The sequence below is a fragment of the Canis aureus genome, chromosome 7, assembly GCF_053574225.1.
Source record: "Canis aureus isolate CA01 chromosome 7, VMU_Caureus_v.1.0, whole genome shotgun sequence".
NCBI lineage: Eukaryota > Metazoa > Chordata > Mammalia > Carnivora > Canidae > Canis > Canis aureus.
In genome coordinates this window covers 62,270,883-62,293,767 of record NC_135617.1, presented here as the reverse complement: position 1 = coordinate 62,293,767, position 22,885 = coordinate 62,270,883, and the positions used below count along the sequence as shown (strand labels likewise).

The following is a 22,885-nucleotide window of genomic DNA, read 5'->3' as shown; positions in this document are numbered from 1 at the left end:
CGGAAACAACAAAGGAGACCACAGGAAGATTTCAGGGAAGCACATTCTAAGCAGAGAAAAGAGCAAGAACAAAGGCCCTGAGGCAAGCGCATGAGACAAGTAGAAAAACTCAGGAAGCAGTGAGGACAGAAGGGAATGAGTGAGAAAGATGGAGGTGAAGGTGGGAAGAACCCACCTAAAGGAGGCAGGAAGCCATTGTAAGGACTTGGCATTTTACTCTGAACTGATCAGTGGGCTCCAGGAAAGCAAGGCCTGGGCTGGGGAGCAGAGCCCACCTGATGTTGTGTGTGAGTGAGTGGAGGGGGGAAACTTCAACCTATGCTCCTTTACCCTAGGGTCCTAGCCAGGTCCTTCAGGAAGAGTGGTATACAAGGCCTAGAGTGAGCAAGGCACCTGGCACAGGTGCAAAACTTAAAGGGGCATCAGAAGACTCTGCAATGAAGATAAACAATATTTTCCTGCAATATGTCTAAAAATCAAAATGAATGCAAGAAAAAAAATTCCACGATGCACAAATTGCCAACATCTTAAATCAACACAGGATGTAAGTCTGCACTCGCACGATCCCGTCTCACTGGCTTCACTCTAATGCCAGCCCTGGTTCCAATAAAACTTTATAAAAACAGGCAGCTGGCCAGCAGGGCTGTAATTTGCTGTTCTGGCTTTTTTTTAAATACTAAAATATTGGATTAAAACGTTCTTTGTCTCAGCACCCTTCTAAATTTTGCACCCTAGCTAAGTGCCCCATTTATCTTACCCTAGTCCTAGTCCTGGATAACAGTGAAAGGGCCGATTTCTACCCTGAGGGCCCCAATGTTGATCCCTCTGGAGGCTCAGAGAGATGAAAAGACTTCACCAGGGAAACATGGGGATGAGGCCCGCCCCCTGGCCATTACATCCTACTGCGCTCTGTCCTGGAGTGTTGATTTTGATGAGTGTTCATTTTTTTAACTTTTTATTGGAGCATCATAGGCACACCAAAAAAGCGCATGAACCTTAAATGTTCACCGTGCTGAATTTCCACGAACTGAGCACACCTGTAAAACTGGCATGTGGGATTCAACTTAGAGCATATTTTACATTTCCAACAAACCAAACATATTAATTAGTGCAGGGCCAGATTCCTAGGGTTCTGAGCTCAAGCCAGCGACTAACAGTAAGGCTGAGGACTGGGCTGACCCAGAGTTTAGGGGCGGGGATAGGGATTGAGAAGGGGTGCATCACTTAGGGTCAGTGCTTGAGGAGGAGGCCCCATATGCAGGAGAGGACAGAGAGAGAAGGTGGGGGCTGCCCTGGAGACAACGTCCCCTGCCCCCCACCGCCACCCTTGGAGGAGGGCGAGGCCCACGCCGCAGGCCCAGGTAAGCCGGTAAGAATGCAGCAGTCGCGGAGCCCGGCGCGGGTGCGTCCCGGTGACTCAGCCCTTGCCAGGAAGGGGGAGTCCACTCTGCTCTCCAGAGCTCCCAGACAGCAGCCGGATCCGGGCTGGCTCCCGGGACGCCAGGCCAGGGCCCCGCAGCAGGGAGCCCGGCCCCGGGAGCGGGACCCTTCCTCCCGGGCCGGGGCCCCCCCTTCCGGCCGCAGCCACCTGGGCTCCCCGCAGGGACGCGGCGGCGAGGAGCGAGAGCGGCGAGCACCGTGGGGCCACCGCCGTCCTGGCCGCGACGGCGCCGCAGGGGCCTTGGAGGGCGTGAGTAGCGCCTGCGGGGCCGGAGGAGGCCGGGAGAGAGCGAGTCCCCGGCTCGGCCCCCGCTCGGCCCCCGCTCGGCCCCCGCGTCCCAGCCTCGGGCTTCGGGCCGGCGGGAAGGCGGGGTCTGGGGGGAACTGGCCCGGCGCCGCCGCCGCCGCCTCCCTAATTGCTCGCTGGCGGGCGCGGTGGGGCGCCCAGGCTGGGCTCCCAGGCCGCCCGGGTCAAGCGCGGCCCGGAGCTGGCACCTCGGCGGCGGCCCCACCTGAGGCTCGTCCCACGGGCGCGCCCGGCCCCCGCCCGCGGGGCCGCAGCCTCCAAACCCTGGCCCTCGTCGGGTCCTGGCCCCAGAGTCGCGTGGAGGGTCCTCGCCCTCCCCCACCCCGCGCTGCCCGACGGCGGCTCCTTCCGTCCCCAGGGCCCCCGGGAGGGACCCGCACGGCCGCAGATGTGCCGTCGGGCCGTCCCTGCCTGCAGGGGCCCCTTCTGTCCTCTCTCCTCGCGCACCCGCAACTTGGAAGGCCTCGGATTCCGGTCTGGAGCCAAAAGAAGGGCTGAACTCGGGGAACTCCCTCTGCCTGCGAGGTTGGTGTTCTCACGCACAGCTGGCGGGGCTGGGGGTTCGGGATGCTCGGGACTGCTAGGGACGCGGGAGGCCAGGCGGCCACCAACCGGGTTCCCCGAGGGACAGCTTCTGGCGGCGCGAGCGAGCACGAGGTCTGTGAGCCCCCGGCCCCGGGCGGCGCCCTACGGGGTGGGAGAAGGGCCCGAGGTCTCTGATCACTCCCACCTTTGGGACAATGAGATTTGGGGCCACGACTATTGAGGCAATTGCCTCGAGGTGGCTGCGGTCAGAGCGGTTTCTCTCTCACTCTCCTGACTTTCCGAAAACTTTTGCAGAGTTCAGGGCAGAAGGCGAAGCCGCAGCTCCTCCGGCGGCCCCTCGGGGCGCCGGGCCTGGGGGCGAGCGGGGATCTGGGGAGCCTGGGGCCGGGCTCCGAGGTCGCGGAGGAAACGCGAGGAGTCGGCTTCCTGTGGGGGCTCGGGCCGCGGCGCCCCGCGGACAGACGTGTCCGGCCCAGGCGGCTCGGGGCCGGGACGCGGGGGGGAGGGGGCGACGGGGAAGGCGAGGAGGGGGCGGGGAGAGGGTGGGCCTGGGAGGAGGGGAGGGGAGAGGCGAGCCGGGGAGGAGCGAGGGGGCGGGAGAGAGAGAAGGAAGAAGGAAGGGGGCGAGCGGCGCGCGCTGGCGCCGCGATGGGAGAAAGGAGCGAGTGAGAGGGGAGGGGGCGCGGGGCCAGGGCGGGGAGCCGAGCGGCCCCTCGGTGGGGCGCCCTCCGCAGGCGCGCATGGCAGCCCCCGGGCGGTGATCCCCGCGGGCCGAGCGAGTGGCGCGCAGCTTGCACGAGTAAGTCGGTCGGTGGCCGCGCTGGAACGGGGGGAGGCGCGCGTCGGCGGCGCGGTCACCCCCTGCGCGTCCCCCTCTGCCCTGCTCGCGCCAGGGGGAAGGTCGGCCCCGCCCGCTGAGCCCTGTTTTCTGCAGGTCCCGGGCCGATGTCCCAGGTGAGCGGCCAGCGCCCCCCTCACTGCGACGCGCCCCATGGTGCCCCCAGCGCCGCCCCGGGCCCAGGTAGGACCTGGGATGGAGAGCGAGGCTGGAGGGGAGCGGGGCGGGCGGCTGGAAGGGGGGTGGGGGGCGGGGAGGCGGGCTGGGGGAGTGGGTGGGGGCATTTGCGCACCCTCACTCCTTTTCCCTGAAACGCGGGGAGACGGTTCCGGGGAGCTTGGGTGCGGATGGGGGGTGAGGACACTGGGAATCGGGGACCGGGTCCAAGAAGAGTGGAGGGCTGGGGTGATGGGGGCAGGGCCGAGTGGAGACAGCGGCTGCGCCAAATTGGCTCCAACTACCCCCACTCCCAACACCAGACACACACACACCGCGGTGTCTGTCCGTCTGGGATTCGTGTCCTAACCGTTTCTGCCCAGTGTGTAAATATTTATGGGGGCCCCAGGCGGGGCTTGGGGTGTCTGAGTCCTTCTCTCCTTCCCTTCCCCCATCCCAGCCGGAGCGCAGCGCTTCCCGAAAACTTTTGTCCGCCTCGAGCGGCTCCAGGACCCAGCCCCTCCCCTCCTTGCCATCTTGTCTCCCTCGTCTTCCTCCCCACCCCAGCCCGGCCCCGTTCCCTGCAGCTCCGACCCTGCAGGCGCGCACGCGTGCACACGCACGCACACACACTCCAACCAAGTGAAATGCACTTACCCCAACTCCCGGGGTCTGTAATCTCTCTGGGATTCCTGCAGGAGCCTCCCAACCCTGGAAGGCTTTGTGGCTCCCTGGGGGTGCTGGCTGTGGCCCTCAGACCGGTCTCCTTGCGATACCCATGGAGGCCGAGGCTCCCCGTGGCAGGCAGGGCCAGGGAGAAGTCAGGAGCAGCTGGGATTTGTTCGGGGGCAGCCGGGTGGAGAGCAGGAGTCTAGGCCCAGATTTCTGGACTTTAAACCCAGTGTAGGTTGGTCTCATTCTTTTGCCTTCCTCTCAGCCACCCCAATTCTCCTCTTCTCCCCTCTTTGAGTGTCTGAATAAGAAAGAAGGTCTGGTCCTGGACCTCCGTCTGACACTAACTGGCTGATGGCCTTGGACAAGTCCTTCCCCCTTTGGGCCTCAGTCTCCACATCTGCCCAGAGGGGCCTGTGTGCCTGTTGGGGAAGGCCGTCTACCTAGTGCACACCCAAGCCAGGCCTGGTGGGGCGTCTCCTACAGCAGAGTGAGGACAAGTGGGAGATGTCTGGCCAAGGGCCAGCACATACATGGGACTAATGTGTCGGCTGAGCACCCCCCCCCCCCAGCCTCAGATTCTCTCCTCTTCCTGGGGCCCCTGGAGCAGAGACTTCTGGGGGATGAGCTTCTCCAAGAAGTGCACTTCTTTCAGCCTGGAGAGAGAGGTTGGGGCGGGACGGGAAGGATCTTTCTCTCTGAGAACCTCTCTCCTTCTTGGCCTCTCTCACTGGCCACCCCCCTCCCCGCTCCACTTTCTGGGCCTCTCTTCCACCCTCTCCCTTCGCCCTGCCTTTTTTCTCCACTTCTCCTTTTTCTCTGCTCTGTCACCTACTACCTCCTTGCAAGATGTGCTCTCCCGTGTGACCCATTCTGAGGCTCAGCAGGGAGCTGGGGACTCAATGTTCTGGGGCAGGGTGGGCCACCTAGAGGGGTAAGCCCCAGTCTGTAACTTGAGGCACCCTCCCCCCACCCTTCCAGCAGCCCAGAGAGCCCCCTCCCCAGCCTGGGCTGGGCCAGACAATGTGGCTTTCATAATGTGAGGAGGCCTGGCTCTGCCGCCTTGGGAGAATGAACCCTGCTGCCCAGGAAGCCCAAACCGCAAGAGACCCAGCCAAAACCCCACAGCCGCCTGAAGCGTAGACCAGAGTCCCCCACACTCCCTGCTGAGTGCTGAACAGCCAGCCAGGCCATAGCACTGCTCCTAGGGCCCCCCGGCTGGCAGCACTGCCAGGGAGGAAGTCACCCCCCCTCAACTGCCCCAGATGCAGACAGGGTGCAAGGGGACTTGGGGCACTTCTGATTGGGGCAAGTGGCCAAGCCCCCACACCCTCGGCTCCCCCAGTGCCTCCTCCCCACTCCACCCTGTGAGCCCTGGAGAGCCTGGCTCCCTAACCCACAGAAGATTTCTGTCCAGCACTGAGGCGTCACATTCCAGCTCTTGGTTCTCAATTGAATTTCCTGGGGAATTGGAGCCTTCAGACCTAAAATAAAACCAACCCAACCCAGCCTAACTGGCCAACTCAGGCCCTCTTCAGTCCTCAGCCTGGTGGCCAGGATTGTGACTAGTATGTCACAAGTGTGCATCCAGTGAGCCCACATTCTCTCCTTGGGGTTTGGAGCCCACTCCCCCAGGCCTCACCCCCTCATTCTTTTCTTGCCCTAACCTGGGGCATCCTAAATTCCAGGACTCAGTTCTCACCACCAGACATTTGCTGAGTGCTCACTGCCAGAACTTCACTCCCCAGTCCTAAGTAACAAGAGGATGGCTAGATTGATGCTAAGTCCTCAGTAGATGGGCCACTCCAAGGAGGGACCGTTGGCTTGGGTGTCAGGGGAAGGCTTGCTTGAAGAAGAGGAGCTAGAGCTGAGCCCTGAAGGACCGGTTCGATTAGGGGAGTGGGAAAGAAGAGGGTTAGAACCTTCTGGTCAAGAGGAACAATATGAGAATGGGTGGATTGGAGCATTGTCAGAAGGCCCAGTGGTGACCTGGGGCCATGGAGAGATCAGGCTGCCTGGAACACAGGATCTCTGTCCATTCATCAAATTGAAGATGTAGACTGAGCCCTTGAATACCAGGCCAAGGAGAGATTGGAGTGTGGGATTCCAGTCACTGCTCTCTGAGTGGAGAAGTTCTGGCCCTCTCCAGAGATAGTCAGAGCTCCAAGGGGGACGCTCGGCTCCTCTGTTCACAAGACAATGGAGAGGTCTGGGTTTGAGCCACCAGAGATTGTTGCTCCAGAACAAAGGCCCTGTGGGCACTTAACAGGCTTGGAGTGAACCCATCCCACCTGAAAGAGGTCCCCCCCATTCCTCGGTCCAGGAACACCTCTTACTTTGGTGGACAGCAGGCAGCTGTGGGCTCCTGCTGAAGCTGTGAGTCTCTTGGCCTTCCCTCTTGGGCTATGGATTTTTCTTTTTTGAGATTTAATTTATTTATTTGAGACAGTGAGAGAGTGGGCACAAGCATGGGGAAGGGCCATAGGGAGAGGGAGAAGCAGACTCCCTGCTGAGCAAAGAGTCCAATGTGGGACTCAATCCCAGGACTCTGAGTTCATGACCTGAGCCAAAGGTAGACGCTTAACCAACTGAGCCATCCAGGCGCCCCATGCTTGTGGATTTAAACAGGACTTTCCCACTCCATTCTGGGAGGTCCTTCCAGAACTCAAGGCATTGGCTCAAACCCTAACCTGTGTTACAGAAGATAGTATATTGAGGCAAAGGGGCTGCTGCCTTTCTGCATTCCCTGTTGTAGATGGAGACCCTAGAAAGAGGTGTGGGGCTGGGGCTTCTGCTCAGAGATGCCACCAGTATATCGTGTATGGGCCCCTGTGAACATTAGAAAAAAGTGCTCTCTGGACAAATGGAGTAGGTATATATAGCTGGGCGGGCAGGTGGTGCCTCCGGAGAGGATGGGGCCCTAACCAGGGACGCCAGCATCCCACCCCCGCTTCCTGCCCTCCTTGGCAGACCCCTTTATGCCAAACATGAATTGTGCATCCATGTAAGAATCCTTGGCCTTTGCTGGCCACTGCTTCCCTCCAGCCCATGCTGCATTTCTACCCTCTCGAGCATTCTTATGGGAGCTTCTCCCCAGAGATGTCCTCTGTGGCTGACCAGCAGGGGCTCCTGGTCCCAAGAAGCAAAATGAGGCTCTTTTGTTCTCTTGATGGTTGAGCACTTGGGCTCCCCCTTTTGTCTGACTTTTCTGCTCCCTGTGCTTCTAGGGAGAGCTGTTTCTTGGCACCAGGCCTTCTGGGTAGTATCTCCTTCGTAGCTCAGGTCTTCCCCTGAGCTTGATGCCTTCCCATTCTCATTCTGCTTCTGTGTCTCTGGCCACTTAGCACGGGTTCCTCTTAGGCCCTTAGTGTCACATCTGCTGAGTCCCCTTCTGGCTTCAGGAGGCCTGTGCCTCTGTGTTTCCAGGTCAAGGTGACTGCACTGGATTGTCTTTCCTCCCTGATATCTGTCCCCCGTCTGAGGCTCGCCCTAGAATGGCAGGTTTCCTGCAGGAGGGCCTCCTCGGGACTTGGTCCAGGCTCTCTAACTAGCTGCCCCCATCGGCCTCAAGGTCACCAGCCCTGGAGGTGACCCACAAGGAGAGACTGCCAGAGAGTGGCGACAGTGGGGAAGGAGGGCAGAAATGGGGACGAGTCTCCCTAACCCCTCTGTCTTGCCTTCATCCCTCTCCAACCCTGGAGGTAGGCCAAGAAAGCTGCAATCCCTTTTACTACAATCTCCTTTTACTACAGGATTGATGGTGTCATCAGTGTGCACCCCAGTGACCTCAGGAGAAAGCCTAGGAAGTGACTGCGAGGTCCGGGCTCTCTAGGCTCCCCAACTGGCCTCAACACCTCCAATGGCTGTGGCTTCCCTTGTTCATGCTGCAGCCGCTCACCCTGCTGCTTTTCTTGAAATGTCCTTTTTTTCCTTCTTTGCTGATTATCATTCAAGACCCAGGATGGGCACCATCTTCTCCAGGAAGCCTCCTGGATACATGCGTGCACATGCGCGCGCACACACACACACACACACACGCATGTGCACACGCACACACATGCATGCACACCCCCGGGATGGGTGCCCATCTTCTGAGCTTCCACAGCCCTAGTGTACCTCCTGCCCCGAAGTGTTTGGGACTGCCCACCAGCCGCCGCAGAGAACCCCTGAGACAGGGCCCCCCTCTTCCTTGCTTTGGTCTACCTAGCACTTGACCTATTGCAAGGTGCATAATAGCTGCTTAATAAATGGTAAACCAAACAGTGCAGAGAGGGAAAAAGGAAAGAAAGAAGAAAGGAAGGAAGGAAGGAAGGAAGGAAGGAAGGAAGGAAGGAAGGTAGGTGGGTGGATGGAAAGGTTTCATGAATGGCCCCTACATGCCAGGGCACTGCTGAGCAGTTCATTTACTCTAGGAAACCCTGAAGGACAAGCATGAGGACCCTCCTCCCCACCCTTTACATACAAAGGAACACAAGTCCTGGTAACTTGGCCAAGTTGCTTAGTGCTAAAAGCCAGGGCTTGGATCTCCGAGCTCCTCACTCAGGCCTTTTTCATTATACCACACGCAGGAGAGACAGCGCTGCCTGTCCAGCCGTGGCACGGTGCCTCTAGGGCCAGAGGCTGGACCCGGGCAGGCCCCTCCCTTCCTAGGGGCTAGGACCAAGCTCTGAGCCTCTTTCTTCAAGCCAGCTTGGTCTTGGCCCCCAGGAACCACAGCTGACCTGTTGTAGACCAGGATTCGGGCTGGGAGAGGCACCAGCCAGCAGGCATCGCTCCTCCCTGGATGTCCTCACCTGCTCCCCTTGTCCCAGCCCGGGGATCTTCCAAAGCCATTTGACTCCCCACTCATTAGCCCAGTAGTGAGGGGGCTCTCAACTGGCCCAAAGAGTGGATGGGGCAGGACGGAACTGACCCCTGCCTCCTTGGAGCAGCCGAGGTCACCATGAGGGGTGCCCAGCATATAACTCTGCAGCCCTCCAGAGCTTGCAGGAGCCCTGGGCCCCTCTCCCACCCCAACACCTGTCTCTGCTGGGTTTTCCTAGGCAGGTGTAAGCACATCCCTCAAGCCTGCTGTTCTCTCTGCTGCCTCCTTGGGCCCCCTGGGGCACCCTTGCATGGGGGATGGGGATCTTTGGAACAGGGCTTGCTCAGGGCCACCAGTGCAGCTGAGCCCCTGAGTGGTGCCCTCCCCTCAGGCTGCTCCCAGCCCCCCTGCCCTACAGGCCCCACCTTCACTGGCTCCTCTAACGGTGGCCTTCTCCGGGCCTCCTCTCTCAGCCTGGCCTTCATCTGGAGACAGAAGGGAGACGAAGACCAACACATGCAGGCGCCTGCGTTCTCTGTGATTGAGTCTCTTTGGGCTCCCCCTTTTGTCTGACTTTTCTGCTCCCTGTGCTTCTAGGGAGAGCTGTTTCTTGGCACCAGGCCTTTCTATTTCTAAGACTAGTCTTTTGTCTATCTCTCTCGGTCGCCCGGGGCGTGTCTCTCTCTTGGTCACTTTGTGTGGTGTGTGAGGAGGCGGGTGTTGATCATTTACGCTCTGGGTTCTTGCCCTTTCTTTTTCTCCGCCGTTGCCTGTGGCTCTCCTCTCCCTGTGCCCTCGTGGTGTCTGTGTTTCTCTGAGTCTCTCATTTCTGTGTCTGCCCTGCTCTCAACATGGCATATAGTGGGTATATGCCTTCAACACCCTGTCGAAGCCCCTGTCACCCTGAGTGCACAACTGGGGGGTCTGATGAGAGGCTCAGGATGCACCCTACACCCTGGAATGGCTAGCCTGGCCCCGAGCCCCATGACCCCTGACTTGCCTTCCTTCTCCCCCCTTACCCTCAGGCCTTCCTGCAACCCTGGTGGTGCTAAGAGTTGGGAGTTCAAGCCCCTTTCTGCTTGGGCCCCCACTCCCAACCCCCTACTCCTCTTCCCCTGGGCCCAGGGGGCCTAGTCCTGCTGCCTCAGGAGCAGTGGGTTTGAAGGTGGCTCCATTTCTGCCTTCCGCCCACCCTGCGCAGAGGGGCCGAGCTGGTCACTGTAATTACATGTGGCTGCGGTCCGCCTCTTCCCAGTGTCTTGGGCCGGCTCCCTGCCTCCCTTCCTGCCTGGCCCATCCTTCTCCTCACCCCCAGGTCTCTGAACCTCTCTCCTGCTATCATGGTCTCTCCCTGACCTGGCTTCTCACTGCCTGTCCCTCTGGCCCTGCTCGTACAGCACACTCCCTTCTCTGTCGCCCCTGCCTCCCCCTCACGGAGTCTCTGCTGAGTCTCCTTCCTGTTCCAGGCCTGTGTCACGGGGCTTCTGGGGGACCCCTCCTCTGGTGCCCAATCCTGCCTTCTGATGCTGTCTGTCCCTCCTTCTTACCTTTCCTTTGACTCTTTCCCTGTCCCTGTGTCTCCATCCTTGTCTATCTTCTCCTGTGCCGTGTTTCTCCCCACTTCCCTCCTTTCTACTGCACATCCCTGGCCCCTCTCCCCCATGAACTCACAGACCCACGTGCACACGCTCATGTACACACATAGATACACGCACTCTTGACCACTCGTGGCTTGTGTTTTGGCAGCTTTCTATTTTGGAGTCTGGCACTATTGCCAGAGAGGGTAAGGGCTGGGTAGCTGGTATAAAGAGACCAGGAATGAGGGCACATGGCATTCTGGGCTGTGGGAAGGGGACCAGGGCCGGGCAGACAGGAGGGCACCAGGAAAATATACCTTGGTCGTGTGTTTTTTCTCCAGCCCAGACCCCATCCCTCCTGCCTGGGCTGGAGGTAGTAACAGGATCCACTCACCCTTTGGAGACAGCGCTAGAGGAGGGCTCCCTGGAGGAGGCGGCGCCCCCCATGCCCCAAGGCAATGGCCCTGGGGCCCCTCAGGCCCTGGACAGCACTGACCTCCATGTCCCCACAGAAGCTGTGACACGTGAGTCCTGGAGGGCCAGGGGTTGGGAGTGGTAACATGTAGGGGTTGCCCTAGGGGCATCCTATCCATACGGGCTGGCAGCAACATGGTGGGTGCCCGCGGGAGCCTAGCACGGGGCCAGAGCCTCAAAGTGTGGGCAATGAAAAGGTGTAGCACACTGTCAGTGCCCTTGCTGTCTAGGAAAGAGCCCTTCACATACAAAATGATGAGTATAACATCAGTTCACAAGGAGCGTGGACGGGCTCCAGGCAATATGGTTCAAGACAAGAGGGCGTGGGGCCGTATGAAAGGAGGAAGAGAGCTGGGGGTGCTGAGGGCCAGAAGCCAGAGCCCGCTACAGCCCACCCTTCAGGGGATCCAGGGTGAAAAGGAAAGAGAGAAGCCCCTAGCTAATCTGAACAGAAAGGAGCCTATTCCCAGGCTTGTCTCAAGGCCTCCACGGAGGTCCTGGGAGGGAGAGAACTCTTCCCCGTCACCCTCACGAGCAGGGGAGGAGGCAGCCAGAGCCATTTGTAATTAATAATAGGGGTCACAAAATCTATAGACACATTTGCACTTTCCAGCCTTCTTTCCCTGAATGATGCCTCACAAACTCCTCAAACCAGCCTGTAGTGAGGCAGCAGGATGGCCAGCGCCAGGTCCGTTTTACAGGTGAGGAAACCGAGGCGCACAGAACCACGCAGCCTGGACACAGCCGGGGAACTCGGGTCTCCTGGCTCAGTGCTCTTTCCTCTGCCTGTCTGCTCAGCTGGCATGGCTGAGCAGGGAGCCGCCTTCTGCCAGGGCAGCTGGGGCTAAGTTGGACTCCCTGGAAGTCAGGGTTACTAAATCCTGCTAGCGCACTGCCCTCAGCCTCCTCTAGACACACCCACCAGCAGAATTGAGAGAAAGAGGTCAGCGCCGTGGCCACAGAGGAGGGGGCCTGGATGGGAGTTGGACAGACACCTCTGTGTCTAGGGGCCCAAGTGTTTGTTCTGTGACTCAGTCCCCATGGCCACCCCCACGGCCATGGCCACAGCAAGCTCTGTGTCTGTCCGAACCTCCCAGGGCCCTCAGCCTCACCACACACTCCCGCCCTCTGGCCACCGTGCCCATGTGTAGGCATCAGGGCAGGGGGCACGGAAGCTGGCCGAGGACTCAGGCTGGTCTCCCGCCTTGGGGCCAGGAGGTGGGAGCAGGATGATTCAGGCCTGGCTGCTTCCCCTGGCCTTCCCCCTGTTTACCCAGATGCAGGCACCAGCCACACCTCAGGGCCAGAGGCTCCCAGCGTGGAGCTTCTCCAGAGTCCCGTGTCCCATCCTCCCCTGACTCCCCACCTAGCCTTCAGCTCCTTCCCCTCACCTCCATCCTATCCTCGCCCCACTTCCTAGCTGTGGAACTTTGGGCAAGTTTTGCCCTCTCAGGGCTGTGGGACAGTGAACAAGTTACTCTGCTTCTCTGGGACCCAGTTCCCTCCTCTGTGAAAGGTGGATACTGCCCTAGGGAGAAACTGAGAGGGTTCGTGAGAGAATGGCACATCAGGCACTCAGAAGAGTGGCTGGCAGGCAGGAAGTGCTCCATGATGTGATGTCACTACAACCATCTTTCAGCAGGCCCAGCCCTCTCCGGCAGGGGAAGCACTGAGGCCACCTTCCCCTGTCTGCAACCTCCAGCACCACCCTCCAAGACACCTCCTTCTCGTACAGTTCAAACCCAGAGGCCTGGCCTGGAGGGAGTCAGGGACCCAGACCCCCATGCCTATGGGATGAAAGTGCCCAACGTTTAGGCATTTACAGAGGGTGCCACCCAGGAACCAGCAGCCCTGAATGACTGAGGTGTCCCAGAGCTCTCCACGTCCCCTTCTCAGTCCCTTCCTACACACACACACACACACACACACACACACGTCTGCCCCCCATCTCTTGCAAACAGAACCACACCATTCAGGTGAGCAAATCTAGTGTAAGGAAGGAACTGGGTGCTTTATCCCCAGCTTCTCTGTACCCCAGTGATGAAGCTGAAGCTTGGTCCTTCAGCCTGGGATGGGGACTCAGAGAGTTCCTGACCTCAGGGATCTCCCCATGGGCATCTCTTGCCTTCTTTCCCCCCTCATTCTGGGCCCCCTACTAGGTTTTTTCTGCCAGTCACCCCACAAAAGCAGACAGGGCAGGGGAGTTGAAGTGGAAGAGGAGATAGAGGGGCTCCTCTGAGGTGCCCCTGGAGTCCAGGGCCAGGGCGTTCATCTCCAAACAGATGTTTCCAATAAATCACCCAGCACACCAAGGGCAAAAACAGCTGGGGGCTTGGCAGGGGCCAAGGTGAAGGTTAACTGCTTCACTGCTGTCCTCTGCACCCCAGCCAAACAGTCCTTATCCCTCCTCCCTGACCACTGCCACTCCTGCCAAAACCCCAGGACCCCAAGAGCAGAAGAGTGGATTTCACATGGGATAAGATGGTGGGATCCGGGGCTTTGAGCCTCTGCTCTTGCCTTGCACCTCTGTCTTTTCCAGAAAAGACAGGCTCAACTCTACTATTTCCTGATGTGCCTCTGGGCAAGTCAGTTCTGTTCTCTGGGCCTCAGTTTCCCCATCTGCAGAATAGAGGGCTGGCTAGGTGACCCGTGGTATATCTAAGAAAGAAGGCAGGATTAGGGCAGAGCTCTGGGAGGTTGGGCGCCCCCCACCCTCACCCCCATTAATCTTTCTCATCATCTCTCTAGGCCAGCCTCAGGGGAACCCCTTGGGCTGCACCCCACTAGTGGCAAATGGCTCAGGCCACCCCTCAGAGCTGAGCAGCACCAGGCGGGCAGGAAATGGTGCCCTGGGTGGCCCTAAAGCCCACCGGAAGTTGCAGACGCACCCATCTCTAGCCAGCCAGGGCAGCAAGAAGAGTAAGAGCAGCACCAAATCTACTGCCTCCCAGATCCCCCTCCAGGCGCAGGAAGGTAAGCACCCCATCCCCGCTCTCCCTAGACAAGGCCTTCCAAGTTGGGCGCCTCCAAGCGTGATGCAGGGACGAGCAGCAGCACCCTTACCAAGTTGCTGGTTACATGCAGGCTCAGCCCCACTCCAGGCCAATGGGATCTGAACCTCCAGGTGGGGCCCAGGAGACCCGGTGTTCACACTGCCTCCAGGGAATCTGCCAATTTACACCTGCTGGGTAAAGTGAGGCATAGCTCTGTTCTCAAGACTAATCCCTTCCCGTCCATGCTCTCCCAGAATTGCTGTAACAAGGAACAAAACCATCTGGGCTGAGCCAGCATAAGCCAGTCAAGTTCTGGAAACAAAATTTTCCTCAAGGAGTGGACCATCTGTTTAGTGAGAGCAGAATAAAAGGATGCACCATCAGATATTAACTGGGGGTGTGGCAGGAAGTCAGAGAACCCAGATACACTAGCCATTGTTGTGGTAACACGAGGGTCCTCTGCTGGGCCACCCTGGGCAGCTGGCTTCCCTGCCCCACCAGGCATCAGTTCAGTGTGGGTGACAGCAGCCTGTGGCTCAAGTGGTACTTGACCTTCACCCCAGAAGTTTTGAGTGAGTCCTGTCCACGTTGGGCGATGCCAGCCTGGTCTTCTGCAAACAGGATTCAGTGTACACATTTGCACGGAATGTGTTCATCAGCCTTCCCGCAGGGCAGATTCTGCTCACCAGTCTTAATTATGAAGGGAATATTCATCCATTTAAATGTACTGGGCATCTGCTGTGAGCCGGGTACTGTGCTATGGGCTGGGTACCCAGTCCCTGGCCTCATAAAGCTCTCATGAGAAAGACAAACAGGTAATCACCATATGGGGTGATAAATACAGTGATAAAACCACACACGGGACATTATGCAAACACAGGGGACACCCACACCAGCCTAGAAAGCTGAGGAGGGGAGTCTGGGAAAACTCTGGAGGTGTCTGAGCAAGCCTTAAAGAGTCACTAGGAAAAAAAAAAGGGGGGGTCACTAGGAGGATCCAGCCAGGGGAGCATTAGCATAGAAGGGAGAAATGGCTAGTTTGGCTAGATTATCTAAGTCTAGGTGAGGAATGGGGAGAGGTGAAACTCCAAGCAGGCAGGGGCTGTGGGGGTGGGAGGCACCTTGTGAACTGTGGATCAGACCTAGACTTTTTATCTGGAGCGTAAGGGGCGTCTGGGGGCTCAGTCGGTTAAGGGGCTGACTCTTGATTTCGGCCCAGGTCATGACCTCGGGGTTCTGGAACTGAGCCCTGCCTCCAGCTCCATGCTGGGTATGGATCCTGCTTAAGATTCTCTCTCTTCCTCTGCCCCTCACCCCGTGCTTCAGGTGGGCCCACAGGAGTGCTTTCTTGCTCTCTCTCTTAAAAAAAAGTGTTTATCTGGAGGGCAATAGGGAGCCATTGAAGGATTTTAAACAAGGAAGTGGCTTCATCGGATTTGCATTGGAAGAGAACTCCCCTGTTCAGTTTACAGGTAGTTTGCAGGGGTTCTAGCGGTGCAAGACCTCAGTCCCATTCCACGGAAATGGGGTGAGAGAGTCAGACCCTCTGTGGCACGTGGGACTCCCATAGGACCAGCAGCCTTGTGCCAGGGGCACACCTGGTCAGGGGAACTGGATGCTCTGCTGCATGCCCAGCCTCTGGGAGGGATGCCAACTCAGCATCCTGGCAGCGCACGGAGCGGTTCGGAGCCAGCCTGCCTGGTTTCGGTTCCCAGCTCCATCACTTACCAGCTGACTGTCCACGGGTAGGCTCCTGCATTAATTCACTTACCATTTATGTACTCAGCCCCTCAATGTCAGGTGCTTTCTAGGGTCTTGTAACGTATCGGTGACTACAACGAACAAAGATGCCTCTCCTTGTGGTGCTTACGTTTCAGTAGGAGGAAAAAGCTGTGCAGTGGTGTGGAAGGTGCTAAGTCCTTCCCGGGAAAGGCGAAGCAGCCCAGGGCAAGGGGCTAAGGGTGCTGGGGTGGGGCAGCAGGCTGCAGTTTTAAAGAGGGTGGTCTCGGAAGACCGCTGCAGTGATTCAGGAGACAAGAGTGTGGGAGGAGACCAGATCTTACTTCTAGGCAGGTGGAAGCCACTGGAGGGTTCTGAGCGCAGGAGGGATGCACTCTGCCAACCTTTTGCAAGGGTCCCTCTGGGCTGATGTGTGGGGAGTAGATGCAGGGAAGGGTAGTCAAAGGTGGGGACTGGGATGGCCAGTGAGAATATTTTTGCAGTTGCCTGGGTGAGAGATGAGCAGAATGGGAGGATTCTGGGTATATTTTGAAGTGACTTCTATGTGCTTCACATAGTTTCTTCATCTGTAGAGTGGGGCTAATAGTAGCCCCATCTCATGGAGTTGTTGCCAAATTTAAATGAGTTCCATTCATGCCTAACACTTGCTGGGCATGTTCAACACTTGTTGAACAGTGCCTGGGACCTGGGACCACGTGGGTTTGTTAAATAAATGACTAAGGATGAGGAAGAGCAGGGACTCAGAATCCAGACCGCGGGGGCTCAGAGCCCCGCTCTGCAGGGAGCGAGGCAGGTGCGTGCATGTAACTCTGTTCCTTGGGGTCATCAGCCAGAGGGAAGCTGAGCCCCTCATCTCATCCCTCTGTGGGCGCAGGAGCAAGGGGAGGGTAGCCGCGCACTGGGTGAGCCCTCTGTGGCTGGGTTCCTGGCCCGGCCGGCTCACCGGCCCTGTCCCCCACCCCCACCCCCACGCCCGCAGACTGCTGTGTCCACTGCATCCTGTCCTGCTTGTTCTGCGAGTTCCTGACGCTGTGTAACATCGTCCTGGACTGCGCCACGTGCGGCTCCTGCAGCTCCGAGGACTCGTGCCTCTGCTGCTGCTGCTGCGGCTCGGGCGAGTGCGCCGACTGCGACCTGCCCTGCGACCTGGACTGCGGCATCGTGGACGCCTGCTGCGAGTCCGCCGACTGCCTGGAGATCTGCATGGAGTGCTGCGGGCTCTGCTTCTCCTCCTGACGCCGCCCCCGCCGCCCGGGGCTGGGGGGATGTGCCCGGGCCAGCTCCGAGGAGGGAAGGAGGGAAGGAGGGAGGGGCGCCCCCCCCCCCCCCCCGCAGCGCCGCTGCCTCCTAGCGGTGCGGGGACCCTTGGGGCCTGGGCCGCTGAACACTGTGAAGAGGGGGCAGGGGGGGCAGGAACGGGGAGAGGGAGGCGGCGCCGGTGGGCCGTGTGCTTCTCTACCTCTCCCTGCCCCTGGGGCCCGCCTCCCCCCTCTGGCTCCGAGGACAGCAAAATGTGAAGTGAGACACCCCAGCCCGCTCTGGGCCGAGCCCCTGCCCAGTCTCCTTCCCGGGCCCTCATGGGGGCCTGACTCTTACAGTGACCCCTGAGGTCCCCCAGGGGGCAGGGCTGGGCCACGAGGGACAGGAAGGGTATAGAAAAGACTGGAAGGGAAGAGGGAGGGAATGGAGGGAGGGTATGTTCTATTTGTTGCTGTAAATAAAGTTATTTGTCCATCTCAGATCTTTCAGCACTCACGAGTAGTGTCCGTGGACTGCGCGTCTCCAAAGCAAACACACCCCCACCCCAGCACACACACCAAGCACCCAAATGGTAGAGGGGGCCTCCCTGCCCTCTGGGGTCCCTTCCCTCCTTCACGTTCCCACGAAGGCAGGAAGAAGAGGTGTACCAACTCCCCCCCATGATTTCCCTCTTCCCACCAAAGGGAAGGGAAAGCCCAGGGAGGGAAGAGTTAACCCTTGGCATAGAATTAATTAACAACAGATGTGTTCGGGTTTTGATTAATTAATCTCCTGCTGACTCCTGCTTCTTGAAGCCCTTCCCCACCCTTCCCCATGATGGCTCCGAGGCTTGGGTGCTGCCTGTGTTGGTGGCAGAGCAGTGCCCAGGGTGGGGGCAGCTGTGGCGGGGCCCAGCATGGGCTTGCTCCTGGGCTGCACTGGGAGGCAAATATGGCCCAAGTGGGGGGTCACTTGGCCCAGCCTCAGTGCCCTGTCAGAGGGCCCGAGAGGGAAGAAGACCTGCAGGACTAGCAGAAGCCTCGGAGGCCATGTGCGGAAGCCTCAAGGCCAGCACCCTTGATGTCTGTGGGGAGGGTAACCCTGAGCCCTGCAGGGCTCCCCTGGGGGAGAGGGAGCTTCCACAGGGAGGAGGGCTGGCAGGACTGAGGCCTCCCCACCCCATCTGGGACCTGGGGGAAGCCAGGAGGGGTCCAGGGTGAGTGACAGGGCAGTTTGGTGATTGGACTTGGATCATCCTGAGAAGAGAAGGCTGAAGAAGGCCTTGGAAAGTGGAGTAATTGGTGGGTACTGCTTTCACTAGTGGCCTGGAGGGTTTCTGAAAGAAGGAGGGAGCTCAGAAGAGGATGAAATCTGAACTCTTAAAGAACATCATATGATGGAGCAGCCCATGACTTCGGGAGGGGGGTGCAGTCACAGCAGAAGGAGATATAAGAGGCCCTGAGAAGAACTGCCCCGACCACCATGCGCCTCCCCCACATCCCCCCCACCCCCCAACAGGTACACAGTGCTTGCTTGCCAACGGCAAGGTTTCCCTGACCTCTGGGACTTTGTAGGACACTCAGGACACAGAGAGGAGGGTACCTGCCCAGGGTCACATAGTCAACACCAAAGCCAAGAGCAGCCCTATCTCCTCCACCCACCCCACCCCCGCCCCCATGTTCATTTATCTATCTGGTGATCTGAAGTTTTGTGCCTAGTTATTGCACACCCAAAGTACAATAGGCTCAAAAGTCTCACCTGGGCGTACACAAGCTTATATACCTAGTTTCTCTCTCTCTTTTTTTTTTCTATTTTACAAAGATGTCGAAATTCTATACACATTGTCCAGCACTGTTTTTATCACTTGACCATTTGTCTGAGGGACCTTCCTTAGCGCAGCGAAGAACGGCCCAGAGTTCCACTGAAGCCCGAGCCACAACCTGGTTACCCAGCTCCACTTAGTCCCTTCCCTTTTTTTTTCTCTGCTACAAACAAGTCCGCGTGAACACGGACTCTTCCATGCATAAGCTGCGTCTGTAGCATATGCCTGAAGGTGGGATGGCTGTGACTTGGACAGGGCCGCGCCATCAGAGGGTGTGCCACTCTGCTCCCATGGCCACAGGAAGGCCACTAGCTGCCACTGCTGTGGCTCTTGGCCCCCAGGAGGGCAGACGGTGGTGGGGGGCATCCATTCAGTCCCTGCCCCGCCTCAAGGCTTTCCCAAGGCTGGGGTCTGACGTTAGGGAGGCCGGGAGGAGGGGTGCAGTGCGCCTGACCAGGTCTGGTCCAGGTGGGCAGGAAGGCCCCCTCCCTGGCCCTCTCCCCTCCGAGGGCCGTGGCAGGAAGAGGCTCCTCTCCAATCCAAATAGCCATTTCCTGCTGCAGGCTCGGGGCTGTTTTCTTTAGGACAGTGGCTGAAACCCGAGAGGCTGAGCTGGTGAGGGCGGGACAGGGGCAGGCTTCAGCCAGCCTCCCCCCAGCACACACAAGCTCACACTCACACCCACAGACTCTCCTTACAGTCACGTACTCACATACATTCCACAAAGTCACACACACCACACTTACACACACACACACACACACACACACACACACACAATGTACACATATGTACACTCCGGCTCTTCACGTGACATGTGCAGCCGTGGCCAGCTTGCTCGGGGCCTGGGGCTGTGCTGCAGAGCCTCTGTACACTCCCCCCCTCATCCCCTGCCTCCCCTAGCCTTGCCCATGTGGCCCTCAGCCGGGTTGGGAAGCCAATGGCTTCTGTCACATGGGCTACTCACCCACCCAGTCCTGCCCAGATATCCTTCCAGAGCAAGCCCTAGTTCTAGACCCTTCTTCCCCTCTACTCCACAGCTGTTCTCTGTTGGCTCCCCAAGCTGCTTTCCAACTGGCTGGCCTGAGCCAGGTGTCAATTCTAGCCCTGGCTCTGGGGTTGGCCCCCCCACCCCCGCACCCCCCACCCCCCTGGGCTGGGCCCCCCTCACTCCCCCACTCCCCCCCGAGGAAGAGGCTCTGTCCCTTGGCCTCAGTTTCTTTATGTATACCGTGGAACATCAGTGAGACTCTGAAAAGGTAATGGTTGTCACAGTATTCAGGGAAGTAGCCTGCCTATCTGGTTTTCCTTTATCTAGAGAGCAGGTGACGAGCCCCCTTTTGCCCAGGAGACTTCTTGACTGGCAAACCTCATGCCCTGAGTTGTCTAACCCAAGACAGGCATCACCACACCCATGGGAGGAGAAGGTGGTAAAGCCAAGTTAAGTTGTCTCTGGCTAGGACTACCCATGACCACTGGGTGAGCTTATGTGCCAAACTCATAAGATTTTGCCCCATGACCAAGCAAGTAGCTAAGCTAGGGGCTGGCTGATGAGGGGTGTGGTCAGCAGGCCCCTCTGCCCACATGGCTTCCATCAGCCTCTCTCCATTCTTTAGCACAGTTAATTGGCATTCCCCATACTGGTACCCAGAGCTGGGCAGAGCTTCAGGCCCTGCTGATCCTGTGGCTCTGGGGCTCCTAGGACGGGACACCTGTCAGCAGACTCCTGCAACCAGTCATGCCTTGGAGCCTTGGCCTATCCCCATCATCACCCCCACTACCACCACTGGGAGGTGAGGCAGAGGTGGGGGCTGAGGGCTGGTCCCCGAGGCTCTCGAGACAGTTGCTACAGATGCTCCCCATTGCTGAGCAGTGGCAAGGCAGTGGGGTAGCTCCCAGGACTGGTCCTGGAGGGGAGGAGGAGGAAGAAGCAAGAAAGGAGCCTCAGGCTACACGTGGGGGCAGCAGAGGGGCCAGAGGATCACAGACCTGGCCCCTTGTCACTTCCGTGTTTGTGCTCCTTTGCATATTCTGACACTCATGGACAGAGCATAAGGTGGACCCATGGCCACAGCCCTCCCGTTGATGCAGCCATCCCTTCACCCTTCACCTCCCCCAGCCTTGCCTGCTCCTCACCTAGTTTGACTACCTCTCCCCAACCCTTCAGCAGCCTCCTCAGTCCACAAAGCCTTCCATCTCTGGGCATGCCTCTTGTTACAACCTCATTCCCTCCTCCTTCAGAAGGGTAGGGCACTGGGGGGCTGGGGCAGGTGGGAATGGGAGGCATATTCCTGCACTGCGTCTACCCGACATTCCTCTTTTTGCCACATTTTTCTTTTTGCTCCCCTTCCCCAGGCCAATCACCACGTCAAGGGCTGGAGAGCTATGACAGGACTCTGTGGCCAGGGAGGGTGGGTTCCTTGGCTGCCCCTCCAGAACCATGTGGAATCCAGGAGAAGAAGCTTCCCAAAGAAGTAGGGGTGCTGTCACAAAAAAGAGGGAGGAGTTGGCAGACAAAAACAGCAGGTGTCACCATGGGTCGGACTATTATGTGTAGGTCCAGAGGAGGCGCCTGGGTCCCGGAGGCCTGGCTGGAAACCTTGAACCGTCAAATGCCACTCAAGGCCTTTGGCCAAAGAAGAGAAGTCAAGGACGGTGAGCCTCAACTATCCAAAGCTCTGGAGGAGAATGAGGCTTGTTTTGGGGCTCCAGCAGGCAGAGGGAGACCAAGGAGCAGACACCAAGAGAGAGCTCTCAGCCCCAGGCAAGAGAGTCAGCTCTGATAGTGACAACAGCCAGTGACAGTGGTGCGGTTGCCTTCCTATTCCAAGGACTGTTCTTGTGGGGAGGGAGGTGGATGGGGTTGACTGGTGTCCTGGGGTTGACTGGTGGCAGGGAGGACAGGTGATGGGGTCATGTCAGGTGGCCGCCTCAATTCCTGCGACCTCAGACCTTCCACAGCCCAACAATGCTGAGGAGAGAAAAGCAGGGATGGAAGGCAGAGGGGAGATTGTGGGGGGACAGAGTGCAGACAAAGTGTCCTCGAGGCCCTGGAGGCAGAAAAGCCACGCAGGCAGGCTGCAGGACCCCGTCCCCAGCTCCTCCCAAGGTCGCTGGCCGTGGGCTGTGGGGGCAGTGGTGCCAGTCATCCCAGGTCCCTCCCGTGCCTGGAGCCTCCGCAGCACCGGGCAGCTTGGCATTCATTAGGGGCTGGCTAATGGCTCGGAAGATTGGCCAGGGGCGCTGCTGAATAGAGACCTCGGTGAGATTTATTCCTAATTATCTCATTTGTCTCCCCCCATTACTCTTTATGGCTGGGATTTATAGGGCCATTAGTGGGGCCCAGCCAGGCCAGGATGAGCATGAGCCTTGAGATGCTCCATAATAATAACAATAACAATGCTCACCCTGGCCAGATTAATGGGGGGTTTGCCTTCTTGTCCTCCCCACCCCCTGTCCTTGCTGCCCACATGTTCCTCTCCCTTTGGGACCCCTGGTCTTCAGCGCCAGGTCCTCAGCCACCTGTGGAGTTAAGGCCTGTGGTCTCCCCAGTTCCCCAGTCCCCTCTCCACCCCAAGCTTGCCTCTTGGCCCTTCTCTGGTGCCACCGTTTGGGAGCTTCAAGGTGGTAGTGGGGGAATGTGGATTCCAATGGGAATGCCTCTGGAACAAGCCTGTATCAGTAATGGATGTATCAGTAATAGTTGAGTTTGGCTATAAACGGCAAAAAAAAACAAACAAACAAACAAACAAAAAAACCAAATAAAGGTGACTTAATCCATAAGGACATGTATTATGTCCTTAACAAGAAGTACAGAGCTAGGTGACCAACCCTGAGCCAGTTGAGAGACTCAAAGATGCCACTGAGGAGCCTGGTTTCCATCTTTCTGCTCTATCATCCTCAGCATGTGGTCCACATCTCCCCTCATGGTCACAAAGTGGCTACCAGAGCCCCAGGCATTAAGCTCACACACAGCATCCACGCCAAACAAAAAAAGACAGGTGGGGGAAATGAGGCCTTCTTCTCTTGCACCTTTCACCAGTGGAAGGAAATCATGCCCAGATGCTCCTTGCAGGTCAACCTACACCTCTGCCCGATGGGGTCACATGTAGTCTTAGGTTGGGCTCCCCCAGAAGCAGGTCTTAGACAAGGCTTCGAGTACAAGTTTGTTCAGAGATTTCGGGAAACCTCAGTAGGAGAGCAGAGAGAGACCAGGAGGGAAGGCAGCCAATGAAGCGTGTGTTAATTGGTTACCACTGTGAGCGATTGGCACCCAA

General features: G+C 58.3%; 1 protein-coding gene across 2 annotated transcripts; it reads left to right on the top strand.

Moving 5' to 3' along the window:
- The first annotated feature begins 1,423 nt into the window (after positions 1 to 1,423).
- Positions 1,424 to 17,286, top strand: MDFI (MyoD family inhibitor). 2 transcript variants are annotated; one of them, XM_077904067.1, is made up of 5 exons: positions 1,424 to 2,272; positions 3,228 to 3,314; positions 10,682 to 10,864; positions 13,563 to 13,787; positions 16,527 to 17,286. In XM_077904067.1, the coding sequence occupies exons 2-5, from the start codon at positions 3,239 to 3,241 to the stop codon at positions 16,781 to 16,783; spliced, it is 741 nt and encodes a 246-aa protein (XP_077760193.1). In that variant the 5' UTR covers positions 1,424 to 2,272; positions 3,228 to 3,238; the 3' UTR covers positions 16,784 to 17,286. The 2 variants fall into 2 exon arrangements, with proteins under 2 accessions (XP_077760193.1, XP_077760194.1); XM_077904068.1 differs by lacking the exon at positions 1,424 to 2,272 and adding an exon at positions 2,998 to 3,092.
- The last annotated feature ends 5,599 nt before the right edge of the window (positions 17,287 to 22,885 follow it).